General features: G+C 37.9%; 3 protein-coding genes across 3 annotated transcripts; 1 reads left to right on the top strand and 2 right to left on the bottom strand.

Moving 5' to 3' along the window:
* Positions 1–850: 850 nt before the first annotated feature.
* LOC111335630 (tyrosine-protein kinase SRK3-like) lies at positions 851–8,175 on the bottom strand. The gene is made up of 13 exons (XM_088728145.1): positions 8,051–8,175; positions 6,837–7,109; positions 6,519–6,647; positions 5,973–6,015; positions 4,823–4,998; positions 4,273–4,389; positions 3,601–3,788; positions 2,930–3,061; positions 2,656–2,744; positions 2,453–2,493; positions 2,048–2,147; positions 1,726–1,822; positions 851–1,566 (listed from the first exon to the last, which is right to left on the bottom strand). The coding sequence occupies exons 1-13, from the start codon at positions 8,088–8,090 to the stop codon at positions 1,459–1,461; spliced, it is 1,533 nt and encodes a 510-aa protein (XP_088584271.1). The 5' UTR covers positions 8,091–8,175; the 3' UTR covers positions 851–1,458.
* LOC111335602 (metabotropic glutamate receptor 3-like) lies at positions 8,060–15,472 on the bottom strand. Its single transcript, XM_088728144.1, has 2 exons — positions 9,347–15,472; positions 8,060–8,197 (listed from the first exon to the last, which is right to left on the bottom strand). The coding sequence occupies exon 1, from the start codon at positions 15,008–15,010 to the stop codon at positions 12,320–12,322; it is 2,691 nt and encodes an 896-aa protein (XP_088584270.1). The 5' UTR covers positions 15,011–15,472; the 3' UTR covers positions 8,060–8,197; positions 9,347–12,319.
* Positions 15,473–18,245: 2,773 nt separating this feature from the next.
* Positions 18,246–21,181, top strand: LOC111335621 (DNA-directed RNA polymerase I subunit RPA12). The gene is made up of 4 exons (XM_022941585.2): positions 18,246–18,399; positions 19,505–19,602; positions 20,023–20,132; positions 20,791–21,181. Exons 1-4 carry the CDS (start codon positions 18,264–18,266, stop codon positions 20,813–20,815), a joined length of 369 nt encoding a protein of 122 aa, XP_022797320.2. The 5' UTR covers positions 18,246–18,263; the 3' UTR covers positions 20,816–21,181.
* Positions 21,182–21,426: the final 245 nt, after the last annotated feature.

Raw genomic sequence — 21,426 nt, 5'->3', positions numbered from 1 at the left:
CAGGAGCATGACACAGTACGTGGCGATTGTCAATAGCAAGCAAAATATCATTTTGAACACGTACAAGGGCGGTTTCACAGCTATGAAATGATTTGTAGGTTGACTGTAGCGGCTCTGTGAGTTGGTAAGAGTCAAGATAGACTTGAAGAAGCGCTGCTACAACCTTCTCAATAGCTTTCGAGATAACCTTGAGGTTCGAGATAGGCCTAAAATTACTAAGAACTTCGTGATCTAGGTTCGGTTTCTTGAGTAGAGGGGCTAAGACAGCGTTTTTAAGGGACGAAGGTAAAAGACCAGATACCAGCGACAAGTTTACAATGCTACAGATCGATGATAAGAGCAGGTCAAAGTGTTCTTTAAGTAACGTGGCAGGTGGAGGATCCAGACAGCATGATTTCTACACAACAGAACGAGCAATCTTCGATAGTTCGGAATTGGAAGTGGGTGAGAAGTTGCTGAGCTCACAATTAGTGGTGGAAATATCAATCGGCGGCTTTTGACACCATTGACCATGTGATCCTGGTGGAAAGACTCGTATCCTACTTTGGTTTCTCACAACTGACTTTGAACTGGTTTAGATCATACCTTGAAAACCGTCGTCAATCAATAATTATTAGAGATCAAGTGTCCACTCCTCGCACTCTTTGTTATGATGTCCCACAAGGTTCCATACCTGGACCCCTACTTTTCACCCTGTATATTGCCCCTTTTAGACTAGTTGTGCTTTCACTGTTAATCCTTTGAGGCTCACATTTTTGCTGCGGAGAAGTTCTTTAAGTTCATTTACACGCATCTTCTCCACAGGTCTCTCCATGCCTTACGTTGAAAAGAAGCTAAGACAGAAAACATACAGTAAAACTTGGTGCGGCATTTTATTAAATGAGAAGACAATCGAACGTTCATAACAAAGCAGGATTCAAGACGTACCTCCCAGACTGTAACTTCCGTTAAAAGTCTAAAATTATTTTACTTTGATGGTACTGTCTTCCAATTACTCATCTCTGATAAAAGAACACAGGATGTAGGCCTACGCCTAAAGAAAGCATAATCTAACCTGGTATTAGCTGGCACGAAGTACTTGAAAACAGACGCCCAGCCAGCCCTTAGCAACAGTGTTGCTACCGAGAAGCCTCGCTTTGGAGCTATCTTCGCAATATTTGCAAACGGTGTATCGTAGTTGCCCCTGATAATACGAATAATGACTAACTCTATTCTAAAAAACTTTTTGAGAAAACTCTGCTCAGGCGATAACGTAATTCCCTAACGATACTATAGTACAAAGTGCTATCATGAGTGTCATTTGCAGATTACACGCAGTTTAATTTGCTGCCACACCTTCTACAATCTAACTTTAACACATGATGACACAAGCTACTTTCATAGCTATCCCTCGGCACAGTTTTTGAACCTAACAGTTCTTATGCATGCGCAGTATGTGTTGGTCAAAATCTTGATCTTTTACAGCACAGTGGTCAAATTCTCAAAGGAAGCAGGACCTGCAGGAGAAGCTGTTTCCTCCACATTGGCGTAAAGGCTGGGCTCATACTTTGACATATCCACATAGTGCTGAAAAATGAAATTAAAAAGATCCGATAATGCGGCATTGAAAAGATGTAAGTAGGTGGTGGAAAGATTAAATGAGTTGGCATGGAAAGACAAGCGAAGCTGAATAACTTGCGTCATGCGTTTTCTTTGTTTAGGTAACATTTGGCAAATATCCTATACCTCTTCCTGCAAATATCCGGTCGTTACTTCATGAAGAAGATCGAAAGTGGGTCGTGCGTCGGGATCTTCGTTCCAGCAATCCACCATGAGCTGGTATCTACAGATAAGAAGAATAAAAGAAAGACAACAAAACCAAAAAACTTATTGTTGATAGGGGTAGTTTCATCATCTCTATGACTGGTTCTTTTTTTTTTTTAGAGAAACTCGACTGTAGGATAGCTAAAATGACTTTACATATAATTCCTTTCTTGCCTGTTATAGAGTTAAATCAAAAATCAAGAGCAAATCACGAGTCCTACAAGACTAGTAAATTCTCACTTACAGTTCTTCGCTAACATGTTCTGGTTGAGGCATACGATACTTGTTCACTTTGAGTTCATATACAACTTTCCATTCGTTCCACCCTGGGTAAGGCACGCCTCCTATTGAGAGCAATGGTATCACGTTCGATACATTTGGATGGGAAACCAGGAAACTGGGTTAAGTGTACAAAATCGAGGTTCATCGGTAATGATGTTATACGGGTTACACAGGACGACTCACAACTGTAGCTAGAAGTCTCGATTTCATGCACTGGACCCAGTTTTCGTGATGCACGTCCAAATGTCACGAAAAGAAGTAAAAGGCGGATGATACTTTTCACTATTTGGAAATCTGGACCAATTTTACAATCTCAATATTGCATTTGCTAAATCGAACACCTAACATTAAGGGGTATATCACTCACCGAGAGTAAATATTTCAAACAGGACAATACCGTATGACCACCTATTTTACAAAGAAAAATAAGAAAATGTTTCAAACAGAACAATGCCGTTTACCACCAGCTGTACAAAGAAAAATAGGAAAGCCTTGAGAAAGCTCGGCTAAAGGAGCTCAAGGAAAAGTTTCAGTTTCATTAAGAGAAAAATCTTTAGTTAGTTTACTCACACGTCACTTTTCTCCGACACTCTAAGGTTTTTTTCGTCAGAAACATTGAAAAGATGCTCAGGAGCGGTCCATTTGATAGGAAGGCGACCCTATGAATTGGGAATGATAATTAAATAGACGAGGCAAAATGAGAAAGACGCCGCAAGCAAAAAAACACTACAACAGTGGCTTGCACAATTAAATATCAGCTCGAGTTTTTGTTTCCGTATTTCTTCATGAAAAGCATTTAAAGTCGCCCATTCAGAAAAGTTTAAAATGTTACAAGTACAGTTACCTTTCTGATAGCAGTGCAGTAAAGATACTGTTGATATCTCTCCCTTATCAGGGCCAGTCCAAAGTCGCAAATTTTACAAATCCTGCCTGCTCCCAACAGGACGTTTCTTGCCGCGAGATCACGATGGAGGATCTGAAAATTATAAAAAATAGACAAGAAGTACTTTGAGCGGAAATGCATTGGCAACGCAAAGCTGATATAGCACTTCTCTACCGAGTGCTAATAAACCATAGTAACTACAACCGATTGGCCACAAAAGGGAAGAATGCATCAAACAGTCTGAGAATCCAAAGTACTATTTTGTCTTAGGAAGGTGATGAGACATTTTTAAGAGACCAAGTGCGAATCGTTGGAAAAATCAAGTGAAATTTCTAGCTGTCTTCGGAGAAGAATCAATTGCTTCATTTAAGTGCTTGCGTGAGAATATAGCTAGTCACGTGTCTCGCAGTATAGTGTAAGACATATGTGCTCACCGCTTCCACTATATTATCCAGTTTTTATTTGTTCTTTTTGTTGTTGTTGTTGTTGCTGTTTTGTTATCATCATCTTAAAGCAAAAACTGTTACATATTCTGATTCTTTCCTTGCTTACACTGGATCTATATATGACTTTAATGCCATTTTCGAATACATCTGAATCAGACATTTCCTAACATTAAAGCAAATGTATACTTTCTTTGATGTCAGGAAACTCATCCCGGAAGCTATCTGTTGTGCAAAACTAAGCAGATCATATGAAGTCACTTCTTGCTGGCAACACTCTGGGGAACAATAGAACTGATCTTCCACTCCCCTGCTTTTCCGGAGGTAGCCAAGCACATCCCCGTATGGAGCATATTCCAAAACCAACATCATGGGGGCTGTAATATAATAACGATACTAGTTAATGTGCGATTAAAAAGAGTAACTATGAAATGATCATGAAGGAATGAAAATGAAAGAAACAAGGGTGACAAATAAACGATCGAATAAATAAATGAATAGATAGGTGGAAGAAAAAAAAGGGAATGCAATGATGAATTGAGAAATTAATCAAAGAAAGGAAAGCACAAAGAGGAGTGAAATACACCGCGTTTTGGTTTCATCTTATTTTTATTTTCTGCTTCCAAACCTTTTCGCTGAAGGGAGGGGGCTGCAGGATTTAGGCGGTATCGCGATGTAACAGTCGATTTTCCATAGTCCCCCTTTATACTCTGTTAGCAACAAATGACCCCCCCTCCTTTCCCTCCGAATATCATGTTCTCCACCCTCTCCCCCCAGGCGGTAAATAACGTCTGGTTTTTAAGAATAAGATGTGATTCGACAATTCAAATTACTTTAGAAATTCACCACTTAGACACTTACTGCATGTGGAAACACACGCCAAAAAATTAACGATATTGGGATGTTTGTCTCCATCTAACGATTTTCCCAATTCAATTTCTTGTGCCAACGATTCCTGTTCGTGGTCAGAACAGTTACCTGTTTTCGCAGTGTGCAGACAAAGAAGAAGATAAGTAGGTAAAAAATACTCCACCGGTCTATACTAAATGCTTGAGTTGGACATTCACAATAGCTGTTCCTTCACATTTTCGTTAAAAATCTGGCAGAAACTAATGGCGGAGATCTGTTTTGAAAGACGTCACTTGTAACTTTGTAAATTTAATGCAAGCATATGATATATTGTCAAGAAATTATTTTAAATTATGGTTTATACACTTTTAAGATAAAAAGATCTTTATTTTTTTAAATACATATATTTAAGTATAATTAAAAATAATGAAAATTCGAGATTCTTATAGACTCGAGTTCGTTCCTTAACTAGAAGTAAATCAAACGTATATTAATCATTTCAGTGTATATTTTCCACTGTTTAACACCTTGCCTACACGTAATCAGTTTAGGCCTTAGTTACGTTTTAGTTTCTTGACGGCCACTGTAGTCTCTTCAGGGTGTCCTTGCATTTCGTAGACCACAACTTTCCAAACCTCTCCAAATGCCCCAGTCCCCAGTATGCTTTGGAGGTGAATTTGTTTCGGAGCGATTTCCCAGCGAGAGGCAATAACGGAGAGGTATCGTGTGTCTGCGTCACTAAGTAAAAAGGAATAACTGGATAAGTTCTAATAGCTTAAGTTGCTTTTATTGGTCGGGATTAAGTCTCGGTTAGGCCTGTCCCGATTGTGCTCGTAAAATACTGGAAAGTTGCTCACTGGATTGTGGCCAAATAGTTGCTTAAAGATGGCTAAATCACCAAAAAATTGCTCTCTAAATTTCAAAAGTGGCTCCAAATTTTTTTGATATGTTTAAATAAACGTTAATTAAAAGCTGTACTTTTCGTTCTTCTCAATAATAAACTTAGCTTTAAAGAGTTGCTCGCAAATAGAGGCGACTTCTCACCATGGAAAGTACATTGAACAAAGACAGCCATTTCTGTGCGTCGTTTTAGCTGATTATCCGTTCTACTATTAGAAAATAGGCCTGCGAAACATTCCAGACATTTAAATTGAACTTTCTGTCTCTCCATTCTAATGAATTGTTCTTTCCTATTTATTTGACGATGCTTCTGTAAAAAAAAAAAACTCATACAATAATTTAAGATAAATTATTAGATTGATTAGTGATATTAAAAAACAAAGTGCTGTTCCTTATTATTAACAAACATAAACTCGTATGATGCACGATCCTCGCAGTAGAAAGCGCTATTTATGTAATAGCGAAAATCAGACCTGAAAGAAATCAGGCCTGTACGGGATTCGAACCACTGACCTCTGCGATACTAGTGCAGCGCTCTACCAATTGAGCTAACAAGCCAACTGGGAGCAGGCCGTTAAGTTGATTCGTAATAAACCCGTGATGATAAATTAGATACAATGAATATATGAAGTTCATATATTTTGAACTGCACTAGTATCGCAGAGGTCAGTGGTTCGAATCTACAACCGCAGTTCAAACTAACATCTACAACCGCAGTTCAAAATATATGAACTTCATATATTCATTGTAACCAAACATAACTTCTCGTCACCTGTTACCTTATTTGGTAACTTTACAAATTGTGACTATACCTTTGTAAAGTGAAATTCTCCAAACGATCAACGTTTCTTAGAGCTAAAAACGAAATAGGAAATACGTTAACCGCTTTGATTAAACAATTTTAAGAAGGAAATATCATGCAAGAAAACACAGAATTGGCTCAGGAATTATTTCCAGTAACATCTAGTTGATACCAATTCTTCAAGTACTGCCACTTCTTTTAGTACTATTGTTCTGGATACCAGAACAGTTCAATAACCTGGAGGAAGTCGTGAAAGAAATTAATTTGTTTTGAGCTCAAAACATAACAAAACCAAAAATGACGGATGCAGGAAAAAGAGAGTCCGCAGTCCTCAGCGGCAAAACGACAAAAGGGCGGGAAAACAAGAGGTATTTGTACAAATCCTTCTATAACAACAACTGCTACCACTACCATTGCTACTGTTGCTGCTGCTACTACTACTTATACTACTACTGCAACAGGTTTCCCAGATCAAACTTTGCATAACAAACTGGTTTCATCAAATAAGTTGATAATGTGAATTAGAGCGACGAAGGGCTAAAACTCGAAACCATACCTGAAACTCGTCTCTTGTAGTAGACAAAGCAGACAAGGATGCCGAGACACAGAAAACCGGATACAAAACTCAGAACGATTAATGAAACGGTATCTCCACCATTTTCTACGTTCTTTTTCTTTCCACGTTCTATAATCATATGTAAGATAGCACAAGTGTTAAACGAAAAGGTCGGCACACGAGTGAAGATTAAATGGCCTATCATTTTACAATTTACCATTACAACAGCAAATGTCTTGCCGTCAACTGCCAGAGATACCACTCCAACAATACCCTCTCCACTCTTATCAAACTTTTGCTGTATCTATTTACTTGTACCTTTACATACAATGGTAACTGCGTGTGTATCGCTGCAATTGACAGAAATGATTCTCTGAAGAACTCCACAAGTTGTGTTGCCGTAGCTGTGCGTTTCGATCACATCGCAATTTTTGTCATTCCCAGGCTCAGCTGAACTAAAGCCCTGTATTTGGCAAAGTTTATCGGCAATGCCTACTGAATGGCAGACGGTCGTCCACTTGTTGCCATAATTAACTTTAAGCTTCAGTTTCGCCGCAAAAGAGGGAATACGAGAAAGATGTGTTTTATAAGCTGCAATAACATGAGAAAAAAATGTAAAAAACATTCTATTTAAAACCGACAGGCAAAATTCACAAGGAAAAGTAACTACTTACAAGATCTGTATGGAACTCTGGATAGAAATATAAACTGATTAACGAAACGAAATACAAAGTTTTTATAGTGTTTTCAAAGAAAAGAATAAGCAAACAGCAGAAATAAAAAAGGTAAATGGACAATACATAGTAACGTAATAGGTCACCAATTAGCACAAAAATAAAAGAAAAGAATCAAAACTAAATTGCCAAAAGTCAAGAGAGAACAAAATCTGAGACAAAGAACACCATAATAAATATTCTCACTGAAAAACATGTTATAACGTAACCAAAGTTAAGCGCGCGCTCTGATTGGTCAATTTAGCGTCCCCCATTTGCCCATGGGTGTACGCTGCTGACGTGAGCAAATGCAAAGACTATTTTTCCGCGCGCGCTTGTTTTTTCTGGTCGCGTAAGATTTGTTAAATAAAAGGGAACTCTTTAGCTATAATGTATCAATGTTATGTTATAAAACAAATGGTAAACACCACAGCGTACACTATTGAGTTATGGATGCACGCGGGAGGTTGCTAAGTACGAAAGAAGCGTAAGAGTCGCTCGAGGCGATAGCCGAGAGCGACTCTAGCTTCTTGAGTGCTTAGCAAACCTCCCAAGTGCATCCATAACTCAATAGTGTACGCTGTGGTGTTTACCATTTGTTAATTAAAAAAAAACTAAAGAAAACATCAAAAAAACACTAACGAAAACATTCAACTTAACCTCTTTGTTTGTTTGTTAAGTTTTTGATTTGCTTTATTTTTGTTGTTGTTGCTCGTCGTCTTCTTCTTTTTTTATAATGAAAAGTTTTGTTTTGTTTGAAGAATAGAACTTTAGCTGTAGACAAGGAGTAAGAGCCATCAATAGTGCTGTGCATTATACCTTTACAGTTTGTATGTGATGAACACTCCCTCATCTCCATAATTCGGTCACCATCGCAACCCTTGAAACAACTTCTTGTTTGAAATTTAACACTACACCGACCAAAGCACTCGCTCCACTGATTTGACGATATCAACGATGAAGTACCTTTAAGAAAGTGATATCACGATACTGATCTAGGACAATTTTAAACTATTAAACGTGAGACAAAATTGTGATTTTCCCTCCACACTTTGTTGCTTATTGTTTACAAGCAAAAAAGCAAACAAAGATGTTCCAGTTTTTGTGTGATTTTCTTCTAGTTACAGATGCTAGGGGATATCACAATTTGGAGAGAATATCAATAAAAACTTCTAACCTCCATCTCATCGCCGCCGACCTATTAGCCTAGCTGCTATATCAAGAGCGATACCCGTCATACAGGAATATCACTCAGCTAGCTCAACCGCAGATTTTAGGTTGCGGTGCTCAACGTAGAGACTGCAACACATAATACTGTGCGTCCTTGAAAACAGTTTTAAGGTTCAAGATATTACTTTCCAAAAGAGGAAGTTTCTCTCGCCTTGCCAACGAGTCTCGCATTACAAGTATTCAGTATATTCAGAATGGGTCGATGTCATTTTACCAACGTGCTTGTCAAGCCTTTGTGAACGCACTCTTTATACATTTTATTCAACTGAAGAGTTGTTGAGATTAATTCATGAGACAATCACATGGACCCGCCGGAGGTCTAAACTAATATATGGGTGGTTCATGTTTTATTAAATGATCACAATAGATCCAAAGTAAATAAACATGGCAATAACAAAATCCTTAGGTTATCAAAATATCAAGCTTATAGCAGAATCCAATGCGTTGTCTTAACGAATGCTCGTCTTGAATCACACAAAGGATGTTGAATAACGAAAGAAAGACAGAGAAAGAAATAAGAGGGTTATATTTTATAGCTCATATGCCAATTGATTATTTCCTTGAGTTGAAAGGAAACAACCATTTTTTAATGAGACTAAACTGAACCCGTTGTCCAAACGGTTCGGTTGTGCGTACACAAGTTTCAGATGCACAACGTCGATTTTGACTGCAGGGGATTAGATATCACCTGTTCACGACTGAAGTAGTGGCCGTCAGCGTTAAGTTAAGTTGCAAACTGCGTAAAGCCTCTACTGGTGCAATACTCTAAAAACTATCAACTATTTTTTTGTTATTGGGGTTTAATAAATCTCAATTTTAGAATTAAAAAAATATGCGTAAATAAAAAGCAACGTTAAGAATAAGGATAAAAGAAAATTCTCTTACCTTGGCTTGATATCTGCTGTGTCATCCAGAACAACGAAAATCCAAATAAAGGAACCCATAGACAAATGGAAAAGCACCGAGGCATTTTATCTGACTTTCACCATCTCACTGCTCCAATATGAATGCAACTATAACTGTACTTTCACTATATTTTCATCCATAATAAACCACTTGTCACTTTTTTTTAAAAAAAACTACATGGATTTTAATTAATATAACAGGCAACAATACACAGAACTCAATCATTCTGTACACAGGTAGAGCTCACGTAAGTACTTTCACCCCTTAATGTAAACGTATTTCCGCTTGAGAGTCAATTACCTACGCTTAAGAGAGATTCTTTGCACGGAATACAATGCCTTACGATTAAAGATTTGATTAAGCGAACTTTACGTGATGGATGCCTTATCAAACTACCTAATATAACCCTTTTTTAAAGGTAGAGTGCAACAGCCATCTGTTTCAAATTGGTAATCAAAAAAACTTATTTGTGGCTGCTACATGCCTAAAATGGAAATTAGATGGTCCTTTCTTTATTAATAGTTCTACAATTGATTATTTTATTCTAGATTAGCCTAAAAAATTAACAATTTCTTTGGGGTGTATACTCAAAATGCCTTACTGCTCGTTATTTCTTTTAAAAACACTTGAATTCATCGACCAGCGAGGTGAAAATCAATCAGCTCCCTTCGTGAGAGCAAGTCGTTGATGCGTTGATGCAAACTTCAACAAACTGATTATTAATCTTACTACGGTTGTTAATTGACAAGTCTCTTCATTTTTCAGATGTGTACTCTGACAGCGGAATAAAGAATTGAAACCCCAAGGTCCATATGTGTACAAAGAAGAGAATTATCACGGTAGGTAAGTCAAAGTAACTAAGTCAACTTTATTTAAAGAGGGTGTACACATAACAGCTTACGCTGACAAACCAGTGGCCCTCAAAACTAAGGATTAGTAAGTAATACAGTGCAAATCTAGAAAATCTATATTTGGCAGGTATTTTTGGTAAGGATACTGGGATACCAACCTAAACTTTCGTTACAACAGGCAACTTTTAATTTATTCGTCTAGCCTGCAGATATAAGCGAACTCAAACGGAATAAGACGAATAACGCTCCTTTTTGTCAGTTAAATTCGATATTTTTACGCAACCCAAAGAAAAAGATTGATTTGCTCCCCGTGCCTGTACAACAACAACAGCAACAAAAAACAACTGATAAAGAAATCCATGATAGGTCTATTTTGTCGCACACTATTTAAGCAATAGAACACTTTTTTCCTGGCTCTATAACGTGACAAAGCCACTTGGGGTGTTGATAAAACACGAGGAAAGCTTACAAACACGAGATGAAGGTGAATGATTTATTAGCTTTCCGAGTGTTTTCCGAACATCCCAAGTGGCTTTATCATGCTATAGAGCCCGAAAACAAACGTGCTCTATTGCTTTTGTTGCGGGCTTTTACCACTCGCTTGGACGAATTAACGAAAGGCACCAAGACTCTATACTTTTCTTCTTTTATTCTCTCCTCTTCTATTGTTGCTACTACCTTCTACTACCACAGCTATTTCTCCTCTAACTTCAGCGAGGAGTGCCCTCTCAGTTAATGTAAAAATTACAGACATGTTTGGGTTAGCTGACCGTGGGAATTTCCAAAACAGGATATTCAGTGTGGCTAAAACTTAAGGTCATTTTTACCAACCCAAACATGACCACCTAGCAAACTAGTTATCCTTAACCATAACAAGCGATTAACATGTCTAGCACGGTAAGAACTGAGCCAAGTTCAAGCACACACTAAAAATAAATGATCAAAACTATAGATCTACCAAAATAGCACGTAGGGGCGAAAAGGCGAGACTTAATAAAACGCAAGGTAAACCTAAAAATACTCGAAATATCAAACCTTGAAAATGCTCTGCAACACTTTTATGACATAACTAGTTACAAGTGGGCTCTATAACCTGATAAAGCTTGCAAACTGAATTGACCAATCAGAAGTTGCCTACTATGTTCATTATGTTATAAAACATCTGTCGTTCTTTGTAACAACACTTGTCGCACTTTCTAATAAAAAAAACCTTTCGCGCTCTAAAAATCATCTGACTGGGTAAATAAAACTTGGCATTGATGGTCGGAAAGTAAATAGACCTTATCAATAATAATGATAATACGTATGATGCACGAACTTCATATATTCATAATAATGATAATAGTAATAATAATAATAATTATAATAATGATTTCAAAAAATATCGTCATAAAAATTTCTCTGCACCTTCTACATCAATGACTGATCATAAATGGCTGATCAGTAAAGAGTTCTTTTACTTTTTTCTCTAATGCAAAAACGGGCCCCTTTTTTTACCGTTTGTTTGTATTGTATTAAATATATTAATCAGTAGTTTCACTAGCAACCTTTGTGGCTTCCTTTGGTATTGATGTATGGGATCCCATGAAAATGGGTTCCCACTCCACTGATGAGCAATCTCGTGATCAGTGGGTAAAAAAGGAAAAAATCGTATGCAAAGGTGGGGATGAGTGTGTAAAAGGAACATAAAAGTTAGGTGTTAAAATTGAGGGAGCGACTTCTGTAACAACAGCACGCTCCTAAACTCAATTTAAAATTGTAAAAAATATATATGTTATATATTATTAAAATAAAAAATAAAATCTTTGGTTTTAAACCTCCGTTTTAAGTCTCAGGTAATTAACTTATACATTATCAGAAACAAGATACGCAAGCTGATGAAGCCAGGGATGGGATGAGTCATTGCCGTTGCAATTGCGCATGCTCGCTAGTTTACTCTAGTTTGAGCACTCTGGCATGGCTTAGACGATACCACAAAGGTTGGGTCGTTTGGGGTGACCGTCTCGGTTCTCCCCCATCCTAGCATTAGCACTGCACTGATGAGGCCCAGAAGGCCGAAACAATACTGTCTGCAGTTAGTTATATATATATATATCATCTACTAATCTGTCAAGCTACTAACAGAAGCAAACTCTAAATGCGACTGTTTTTGATGACTTACAAGGTCGGGTTTTTGTGGAGAAACAGTTGTAACTTTTCCTCTAAAGAAATTGTTAAAAGAGAATTCTGACACTTGTGAACTTACTGCTTGATGAGTGTTTTGTTCAGGTTTAAGTATGATCACGTAAATCTTCGGGAAGAACATGCAGGTTAATATCCCATAGCAACTAAGAAGCGTCATCGCGCATTTCAAGTTTGTTGCGTACGAGCCATAAAGACCGATGTTAATGGGTAGATACCCCACAGACGACAGCAGCAAAATGTACATGGCAAATCCAATATATCTTGCCTCGTTAAAGTTTTCAGGCAGTGATCTTGCTTTAAAAGCGTAAAATGTACAAACAACAGCGAGAAACGAAATATACACCGTTATAACGATTTGCAATGCCAAGCCAGTCGATGATTGGTGTAACGAACAAGAGAGAAGGATCATACCTTCAACTGGCGGTAAGATTCTTCGTTGATGCGGTGAATCTAAGGCAACCCATAAGGTTAAGAAAATAACTTGAGGTAAAATAAATAGCAGAACAAGAAGTGATTGGCTCTTCGTAGATAAAATAAACGCTTTGAACCTCTTTGCGATGACGTTTATTTGGAAAGCACTTAGTATCTTCATTGTTTTAATTACCAATACGGAGATAAAAGTCACAAGAACCATGGAACTTACACAATTCACCAAAGTGCATATAAAGTCGGTCGGCTTAGCGAGAGATAAAATGGACACAGAAAAAGACGTCGTGATGGTGAACATAAGAATTGCACTTAGTTCACGGTTTGAAGCTTTTACCAGTGGTGTCATTCTGTGTTTATAAAGGATGAAACTGCAAATGGCAACGAGTAGGAATCCAATTACCGCAAACAGTATTACCAGGACAGATGCGAGACTTGACCATTTTATCTCAATTTCTGGAAGATCCAAGCATTCTGACCGACTTTCATCGGGCGTTTGTCCTTGAGGACATTCCGTACAGTTCATATCATTTATCTGACTACTAATAGTTCCAGTAGGGCATCTGAGACACTTCCAGCAGCATGGGGTAGTGACTGACCTAAACGTGCCCGTAGGACAATCCTCGTGACAGAAAGACTTCGGAACAAACCCTTGGCTGCTGATTGTATTCCACCTGATGTTGTTGGAATTTAGCTGAAGTTTGTTCTTGCGATTTTTTTCCCATGAACCGATAACCAGTTTTACTGGATCCTGGCTATTTGATGTGTCATTCGTTTTGAAATGGACAATGTCATAAGAAGACCCCAAAGGATCTCCGAACTTATCAAAACGGACCTGTCCAGTCATTCCCGTAAAGTTAACATCGCGAAGAAAATCCTCGACATATCTCGAGCTCAGGGAAGGGAACACACCGCTGCCTGTTTTTGTAGACTTTTCACAGCCCAGTCTTGAACAATTGTTGATCAGTTCATGAAGAGCATGAGCAATTGCATAAACAGCATCCACAACATAAGGAATATAAGTGTCGTATATTGTGCGAAGCACTATTTGTATACAATATTTTTGTTCACTGAGAACCGTTAGGGAAGAGCAGTGTCTACTATCCTCGCTCTTCCAAAATTCTTGCCACCAAGGAACTTGTTTAACATTTAGTAATCTAAGGGATTCGTTGACTAGAAACTTTTTGAAATCTTTGTTGTCTAACATTCTAGGTTGTAGTCCGAGTGAGCCGTGGAGAATTTTTTGATCCGTTCTTTTTAACCCGACAAATACATCGTCTTCTGTTGCTAAAGCGTCGCTTAGGATCCAGGTACGATCGACCAAGTTCTGTTGTACAGCTTCTTTGAGAAATCTCCGTCCGTAGCCGCCAAATAGCCATAAAACCACAACGCGAATATTGGGATGGCTTTTGAGCTTGCTGACGGCCCTTTTTAGCTTGGCAATGTACTCTTGGCGGGGTATGTATTCGGCAAAAGACAAGCAGAACGTCTTTCTATAGTCGGCTTCAGACTCCAGCTTCCATACTCCATTTCGGCCGTAAGAATCGTCCATTGCCACAGCAGCTACATAGCTCCAGTTAAAGTGTTCTATGAGGTCAGCCATTGCACTTGCCTGTTGTCCGTCGGGGGGGGCAGTGCGAAAGAAGTGACGGTACAGCGGTGAGCTTAACTCGTTGCTTGTTGCCGAGTGACTAATGACTGGAACTCCACCCACTCGCAGCAGGCTTGCCACGAGAACAGCACTCCCAGAATCCGTCGGGCCAACGACTGCTGTTATTGGCTTTTCCTCGCTTTGCGTTATGTTCTTCTTGTTTGTTTGTTTACAGCTGGCGTTTTGGGCTTCTGTTAAGATTTCGTTTAGTCGCACAAAGTCATAGGTGTGTTCCATTGCCTTTGCAGCACTCTCGCAATAGTCCCGTATTTCAAACCCTAACGTAATGTTTGGAAGCAGGAATGGATCACTGTTTATTTTGTGGATGGCAAATATCATTGCCTCTACGTGTCCAAGCCCAATTGGGAAGAATTTGCCACACTGACCGTCTTCAGTTGTGTAATGTAGCAGAAAGAGACCACCGAGGGTGACATCGCCAGGTTGATGATAACGATCATTTCCTGTTACTTTTAGAATACTCAGGACATGGAGGGAAACAGTGGTAGCGAGGAAGAGCAAGCAAGCATTCATTTCAAACAATCAGTTCCAGGCTTTTCCTGACAGATATAGTCAAAGCAAAAATATTAATTGAATCAAAATAAGAAAATAAGAAGAGAGCAATAATGATTTTTGTTTTTATCCTGGGTACGAAACAAGAGATGCGAAACAATATCACTTAGCCTCATTTTCAACTCGCAATTCCACGCTAAATACCTCGCTTTGTTGACCAATCAGAGAGCGAGATTTATTTAATTATGCGATTCTATTCGAGGTGCTGAAGCGTTAGATAAGGAGCGGTTCTGAAACGAGTTACTCCATCTTCCTTGCTGTGTGGAAAAATTGAAAGATTTCGGTTAATTTTTCACCCTCACGCTCTGACTGTCTAGCTTCTTTTGTCACCGACTGTTCCTTTCTCGAATAGACTTCACAATATACCACAGGCTCGAGGAGTTAATTTTCGGGGAACTCTTGCAACTAACAGAAAGCTTGAACTAAACTATAACAGCAGTAACTTACTCTGGATTGCGCAGAACTAACATATGTAGCATAATTGGATTTATTTTATACATTCATGAACTTTAGTCGGGAGGACTTTACAGCTCATATTTTTTGTAATCATTTAATCCACAAATTGATCTGAGATTGCAGCATTTTCCAGGAGAATTATAGCTGTTTGCGGGTGATTATAAGCTTAGAACATTTTAGAGGGATGTCGGCTAATGCGGCGTTTTAGAAAACAGTCTTCGTAGTGTAACTTAGCGGTGAGTTTGAACAAAAAAGTATCCAAACCCATGTTCTTCCTTTGGCATTACACGTTTTTCTCAGTTCGACAGAGTTTAATCATATCAGATCTAGGACATCTTGTAAAAACGTTGGGTCAAGTTATCGCTTCTTCCATTTGTAGCTCGATCATTTTAGTCGATGAAGCTTAATTATCTGTCTTCAAAGGTTAAATATATAAGAAGGCTTTCATTGAAACTATGATTTTTCCCATTTTCAGCTCGATCTCTGTCTGTTTGTCTACCGGAAAGTTTCAGCTGGTTTCAGTTCGTCGCATCCACTATTTGTCTTTTGGTGAAAATGAAAATGTCATGAAGAACTCGATAGAAATTAAATTCTTGGAGCGCTTAACGTAACGCTTTTTTGTCGGTGGGTCAAAAAAGTAAATGTTGCATAAAGAAAGTTCTCATCCAGGTCCAGTTCTCGGGATGTCACTTCGCTTTTTTCATATCAGTTAAAGGCACTGGCCTTTTTCCGCTTAAATATCGTCGTCATCAAAACACAATTTTTCCGGGGATTTTACCTGGGTGATGTTTTTCATACCTACATATCTAGCTCAATTTTGCCGCGCAACTTGAGATAAATCTTCAAATGACCACGGAAAGTGAAATATATATCTTCCTCTTCTCAGAAAAAATTTGAAATTTGTAGTTTCCTCTGAAACAGGCTATCTGGTTAAACCGAGTTAGTCGAAAAAAAGAAAAAAAGAGGAAAACAAAGTGCATCGCAATATTGGCCGCGATTAATTTCAGTTCCGCTTTTTCTCGCTTAGCTTCCTCATCAGGCTTTGTACGATTTCTAGTCGTTATGATGATACAACCTGTAAAGTGGTTAGATTATTCTAACGTACCGGACCGTAGAAGATGCTCTGCGGAATTCGGCCAGGATCTTCTTGATATATATTTACCCCTCGATGCTTAATATAGTCTTTCTGAGGGTCTTGCAAATTGTAGTTTTGTAATGGATTGATGCAAGTCTGGCACGAGTCTGCAACGATATACAATTACTGCAAACGTTCGTCGTCTCTAAGTTTCATATGCTTCAACTTCGATTATCATTTCATTGTGCAAGACCAATTTTTCAGTTATATGTAACTACTGTTTGCTTGGAAAATGAGTTTTTGACAGGAGGATCAGGCAAAATGAACCTTATGGCGTTGTCAAGCTCGACAGCAAGTCAATATAAGAATGATAACTTTTTTAATTACTTTACTTGCAAAAAAAAGCATCATCATATGAAAAGAAAAGTTTACTTTAGAACAGAATGGGTTTCATTTCTGGAAAACACCTCTTCGATTGCTTACCAACTGAGGATACTGTGTGTTCGATTTAATTACTTAGACAGAAAAGTGTTTGTTGATGTCGAATGTTAATTTTATTCTACTTTATTTTTCAAAAATAGGTGACAGATGTTTTTTTCCTGGAGCTGCTTAAGGCCGCTATAATGTGACGCTTTGTTTGCTTTGAAGGGAAACGCTTTTCTTTTTTTTTTTTTTAATAATGGCACATGAATATTGGCAGTGTGGAACAGTGTATCTCGTTTCCAAGATTAGATCATATTACCGTGCCAGTTGTGAGACTTACGAAATGATTTTTCTCGCCTTTAATTTACGGTTCATGTAAAATGAATTTATCGCGTGACAAAAACGAAGCAAAAAACCCAACAGAGGGAATAAGAAACTGCCAGGGATGCTGCTGCCTGCATCGCGGTGGGGGATTACACGGTAATTTTCGAAAATTTCCCACCTTATAGTGTTTCTACAGCTGAATTATAGGCCCTGTTCAACAGACTTTAGCCTCAATGATCGGAATCAGGGCTCAAGCGAGGTCAGTAAAGGTTCATGAAATACAACCTAAAAAGAAAAATTACAGACTTCGATAGAAGCTTTTCAGATTTCAAAGAGGCCTCGACCCACCACTCACACCCGCCATTCACACCCGCCATTCACACCCGCCATTCACACCCTAACATCAGTATGCATATTCTCCTTACTGTTTTCTATACAATTCTTAAGGTGCCGACAAGGAGAACTTATTTAACTACGTAAAATTGAGTTAGAAAAGAAAAACTCACATCTCGGAGAGTTTTTGCCAACCTGTTTAAGTATCTTCCTTATCCAAAAGGGCTTGATTTATTCATCGCGCAAGCGGAGGAAGAAATATTCAGTCCCGCTGTAAAGCTTGACTTTACCAAGTGAAGGATATGGGAATATGGAAGGCGGCTGGACGTGGGCCCTCAGCACAATTTTTTTGCAAAATTCTGAAAAACAAGCGTAATATAATTTTTCCACATTTATATCATGAAAGTCACACTGCAAGTATAATCAGCATATTTTAAGTTTTTCCGAAGGAAATTTCACCAGACAGCTACGTGTGCTCGGTAGACTTTTGGAACCTTTCATGGCCCACTCAATTATCGATCCATCGTGTCGAGTAGGAGTGGTAACAAAAGATATTTCTGAATCGCCGCTGATTTTGATCAGCGTTCATCAGTCGCATCGAAGATGGCGAGGCTTGTTAGGAAAGAAGCTTTTGAGTGCGATCCAGATTTTTGTCCTCGCTGTGGTTCTATCCTTCCCCTTCCAGGTGAATCAGACGTTGTCTCCTGTGTTCTTTGCGACTTCAAGAAAGACGCATCTGGTAATAATTTACAGAGAAGTTTTGTTGTTGTAATTCGTTCAGTGGCCGAGGAGCTCAATCTCTACCTGTTTCTACTGGTTGACTATCACATTCTTTTGAACTATACTATGGAATAAAAATATAGACTGCCTCGACGAATATTTATCGTGGCAGCCTTTATCAATAGATTTGCCAGAATGTTATGGTCCGGTTGTTGTAATTCTTACTTTTAATGCACTTTATTAAATAAAAATAAATAAATAAATTGGCTCATCCTCGGTGTAAAAACCTGTGAAGCTCACGAGTGAAGTAAAACAAAGAAAACAAAACATTATAAACAATAGCGTAGAGCAAAACAATACCTCGTGAAACAAAGAAAACCTCGTCAGGTTAAGTACACCGAGGATGACCCGATAAATTCGTCTTTATTAAAAAAACCATCCAATAAAATTACATATCTGATGTTACAGTAAAAATATATATTGATGGGAAAAATTACAACGATTAAATCGAATAAAAATGATTAGAAATACATATGGGGTGTTTACACAGCTAGACTATATTTAAAAATTAATCAATTAAAAAAGCTATGTTTAAAACTTTCAGTGTCAATGCTGGGCCTGACAACAGATTTCCTTCAAATGTTTACAGTATAGTCTTTGTACCCTGGGAGTAGGTTTTTAATGGGTGGTCATCATGTTTGAGGTTATAAAAAAGGCGTCTGTCGCTTTTCTCCAAAAGTTCATATATGTTGCAATTGACCGACGTATAGCACCTCTTATAGCATCTTTTCAAAAACCTTTGTTTAAAAGTTAGTTCGGAAACACTTGCAGCATAAACTGAAAGACCATATAATAACTTAGGGATCACAATCTTGGTCTATTTCATCTTGTGTGTATCCTTGATGTAGGCTTCTGATGACAAATAAACACTTGTTGGCTTCATGGAGCTTGGCCTTGACGTGCATGCTGAACTTACAATTACCTTGAAATGTGACGGCCATTAAAGAAATGTTATTATATTGTTTGATATTGCGAGACATTGGGTAGACTGTTGAATTGCCTTTCTTACACATAACTAGCTCCTTACACTTACAGTGTTACAATTTATTTTCTATGATTTACAGAATTTGAGGATATAGAAGTTCACTCACGAAAGGTGTTCAACATTGTAAAAGAAAAAACATCAAATTCGAAAGATTCAGAGGAACCATTAGGACCTATGGTAAGATAATTCAATATCAATTTAGAGATCCTAAATTCTTGGTTTGCTACACTTCTGTGGTTACCCAAAACTTTGTATTTACTTACTATAATTATGCATAACTAACCATGAAGTTAACTTAAGGCTTGAAAGCTAACAAGATCTAACTGCCAATATTTTTACTGCTGGAAAAGATAGATTTTTCTTGGTATCAAAGAATATTCAAGTAAAGCAATGATTCTTCTAGGGGAGCTGCAATTTTAGCAAATGCAGAGAAGAACAAATTCCCCCCCCCCCAAAAAAAAAAAAATTCGGGCTTTGATGAGATTTTGAACCCATGCCTCCTAGATACTAACTGGATGCTAAGTACTACCAACTGAGCTATGAGGGCTTTCCAGTTTTCAAATTTTCTCCTCAATGTTCGATTTTTTTTTTTTGCAGGCTGACAGAAAATGTTCAAACTGTGGACATGAAGGCATGACATACACCACAAGACAAACTCGATCAGCTGATGAAGGCCAAACAGTGTTCTTCAGCTGTCCACAGTGCAAGTAAGAAGCTGATGTTGTTATGTTACCTGTTAATGGCTGTTTTTTTCATGATTGTTGTTTTTGTTTTTTTGCATTTGGACAGGTCAATCTTTTGAGGCTTCAATTATAGTCAGTGTAATTAGCTCTCTGCACATTATTTTGGTGTATATAAGGGCATTAGGAACTTCATAATTCTCAAGTAAGGTGTTTTTCATTTTATCACAAGGGTGGGACAAATGAAAAATTCTGAGTCCCCACGAGGAATCAAACCTCAGATCTTCGGATTCAGCACTCCGATGCTCTACCAGTGAGCCACAGGGGCTCTATGGTGAGCAAGGTCCATTATGTAGTTCCTCATGAGAACTCAGAATTTTTTTCATATTTTTTTCTTTGTCCCATGCCTGTGACAAGATGAAAAACATCTTTCTCTATTTCTTTACCAAGCTCAAAACTTGCCATTGTTCTTGTTCAATGTTGTAACTCTGACTTTGTTTTCTCTGGTATTGTATTCCTCAAAGTCACAAAACTAAGAGGTAAATCAAGTAAAGAATAATGATTGTGATCCATCATAAATACAGTTAGCATCAGCTACAGTCCATGTATGCACTATATCAACTTTATATATTTTCGTGTTTGGTATTTACTGACAAAGCCTTCTTTTCTTTCTTTCTTTCTTCAGGATTCAGGAAACAGAGTATTCTTAAGAATTTGAGTGGCTTAAGTCATTCAGACATGCATTTATAAACATCTCTGCTGTCAGTGCCAATAGGACAGAAACAAGATCGGAGCATTGTTGGAGCAGGTTTCTTTGGAGTTTCCTGTCTGCATTTTTATAAAATGCAACCAGCATTCATGCCTGTGCATGAATGCATTGTGGAATGCATTGTGGATCAGAGCATTGTGGAATGTGCTCTGAATAGTTAAACTACATATCCTATTTAAGATTTAAGCCCCAGAAAAAAAGATAATCATCCCCTGTTTGGTAGCACATACACACTGTACCAGTTTAGGTGAAGTATAGAAAAACCTTAAAAAAGATATTTGAATTAAATTTTTACAGAAAAAATGTATATTACCTTTTATTTTTGTTACTTTTTCCACAAGTGGCTTCTCCTGGTATGAAAAGACAGCTAACCAAGAAGGCAAAACAACTGTTAATTAAAGACAGAAAACAGACACAGTGAAAAACAAACAAACAAGCAAGCTTTTCAACATTATAAACACATTGTGAGGATTATAACTCAAACAGACACTCAGACAAACAGGCTTGTTTCCAATCCTACCTACGGGGAAAAAAAAAAACAAACAAGAAGAG

Source organism: Stylophora pistillata, chromosome 7 (assembly GCF_964205215.1).
Source record: "Stylophora pistillata chromosome 7, jaStyPist1.2, whole genome shotgun sequence".
NCBI lineage: Eukaryota > Metazoa > Cnidaria > Anthozoa > Scleractinia > Pocilloporidae > Stylophora > Stylophora pistillata.
Note: the sequence above shows the minus strand (reverse complement) of the source record. Positions and strands in the feature narration are given on the sequence as shown.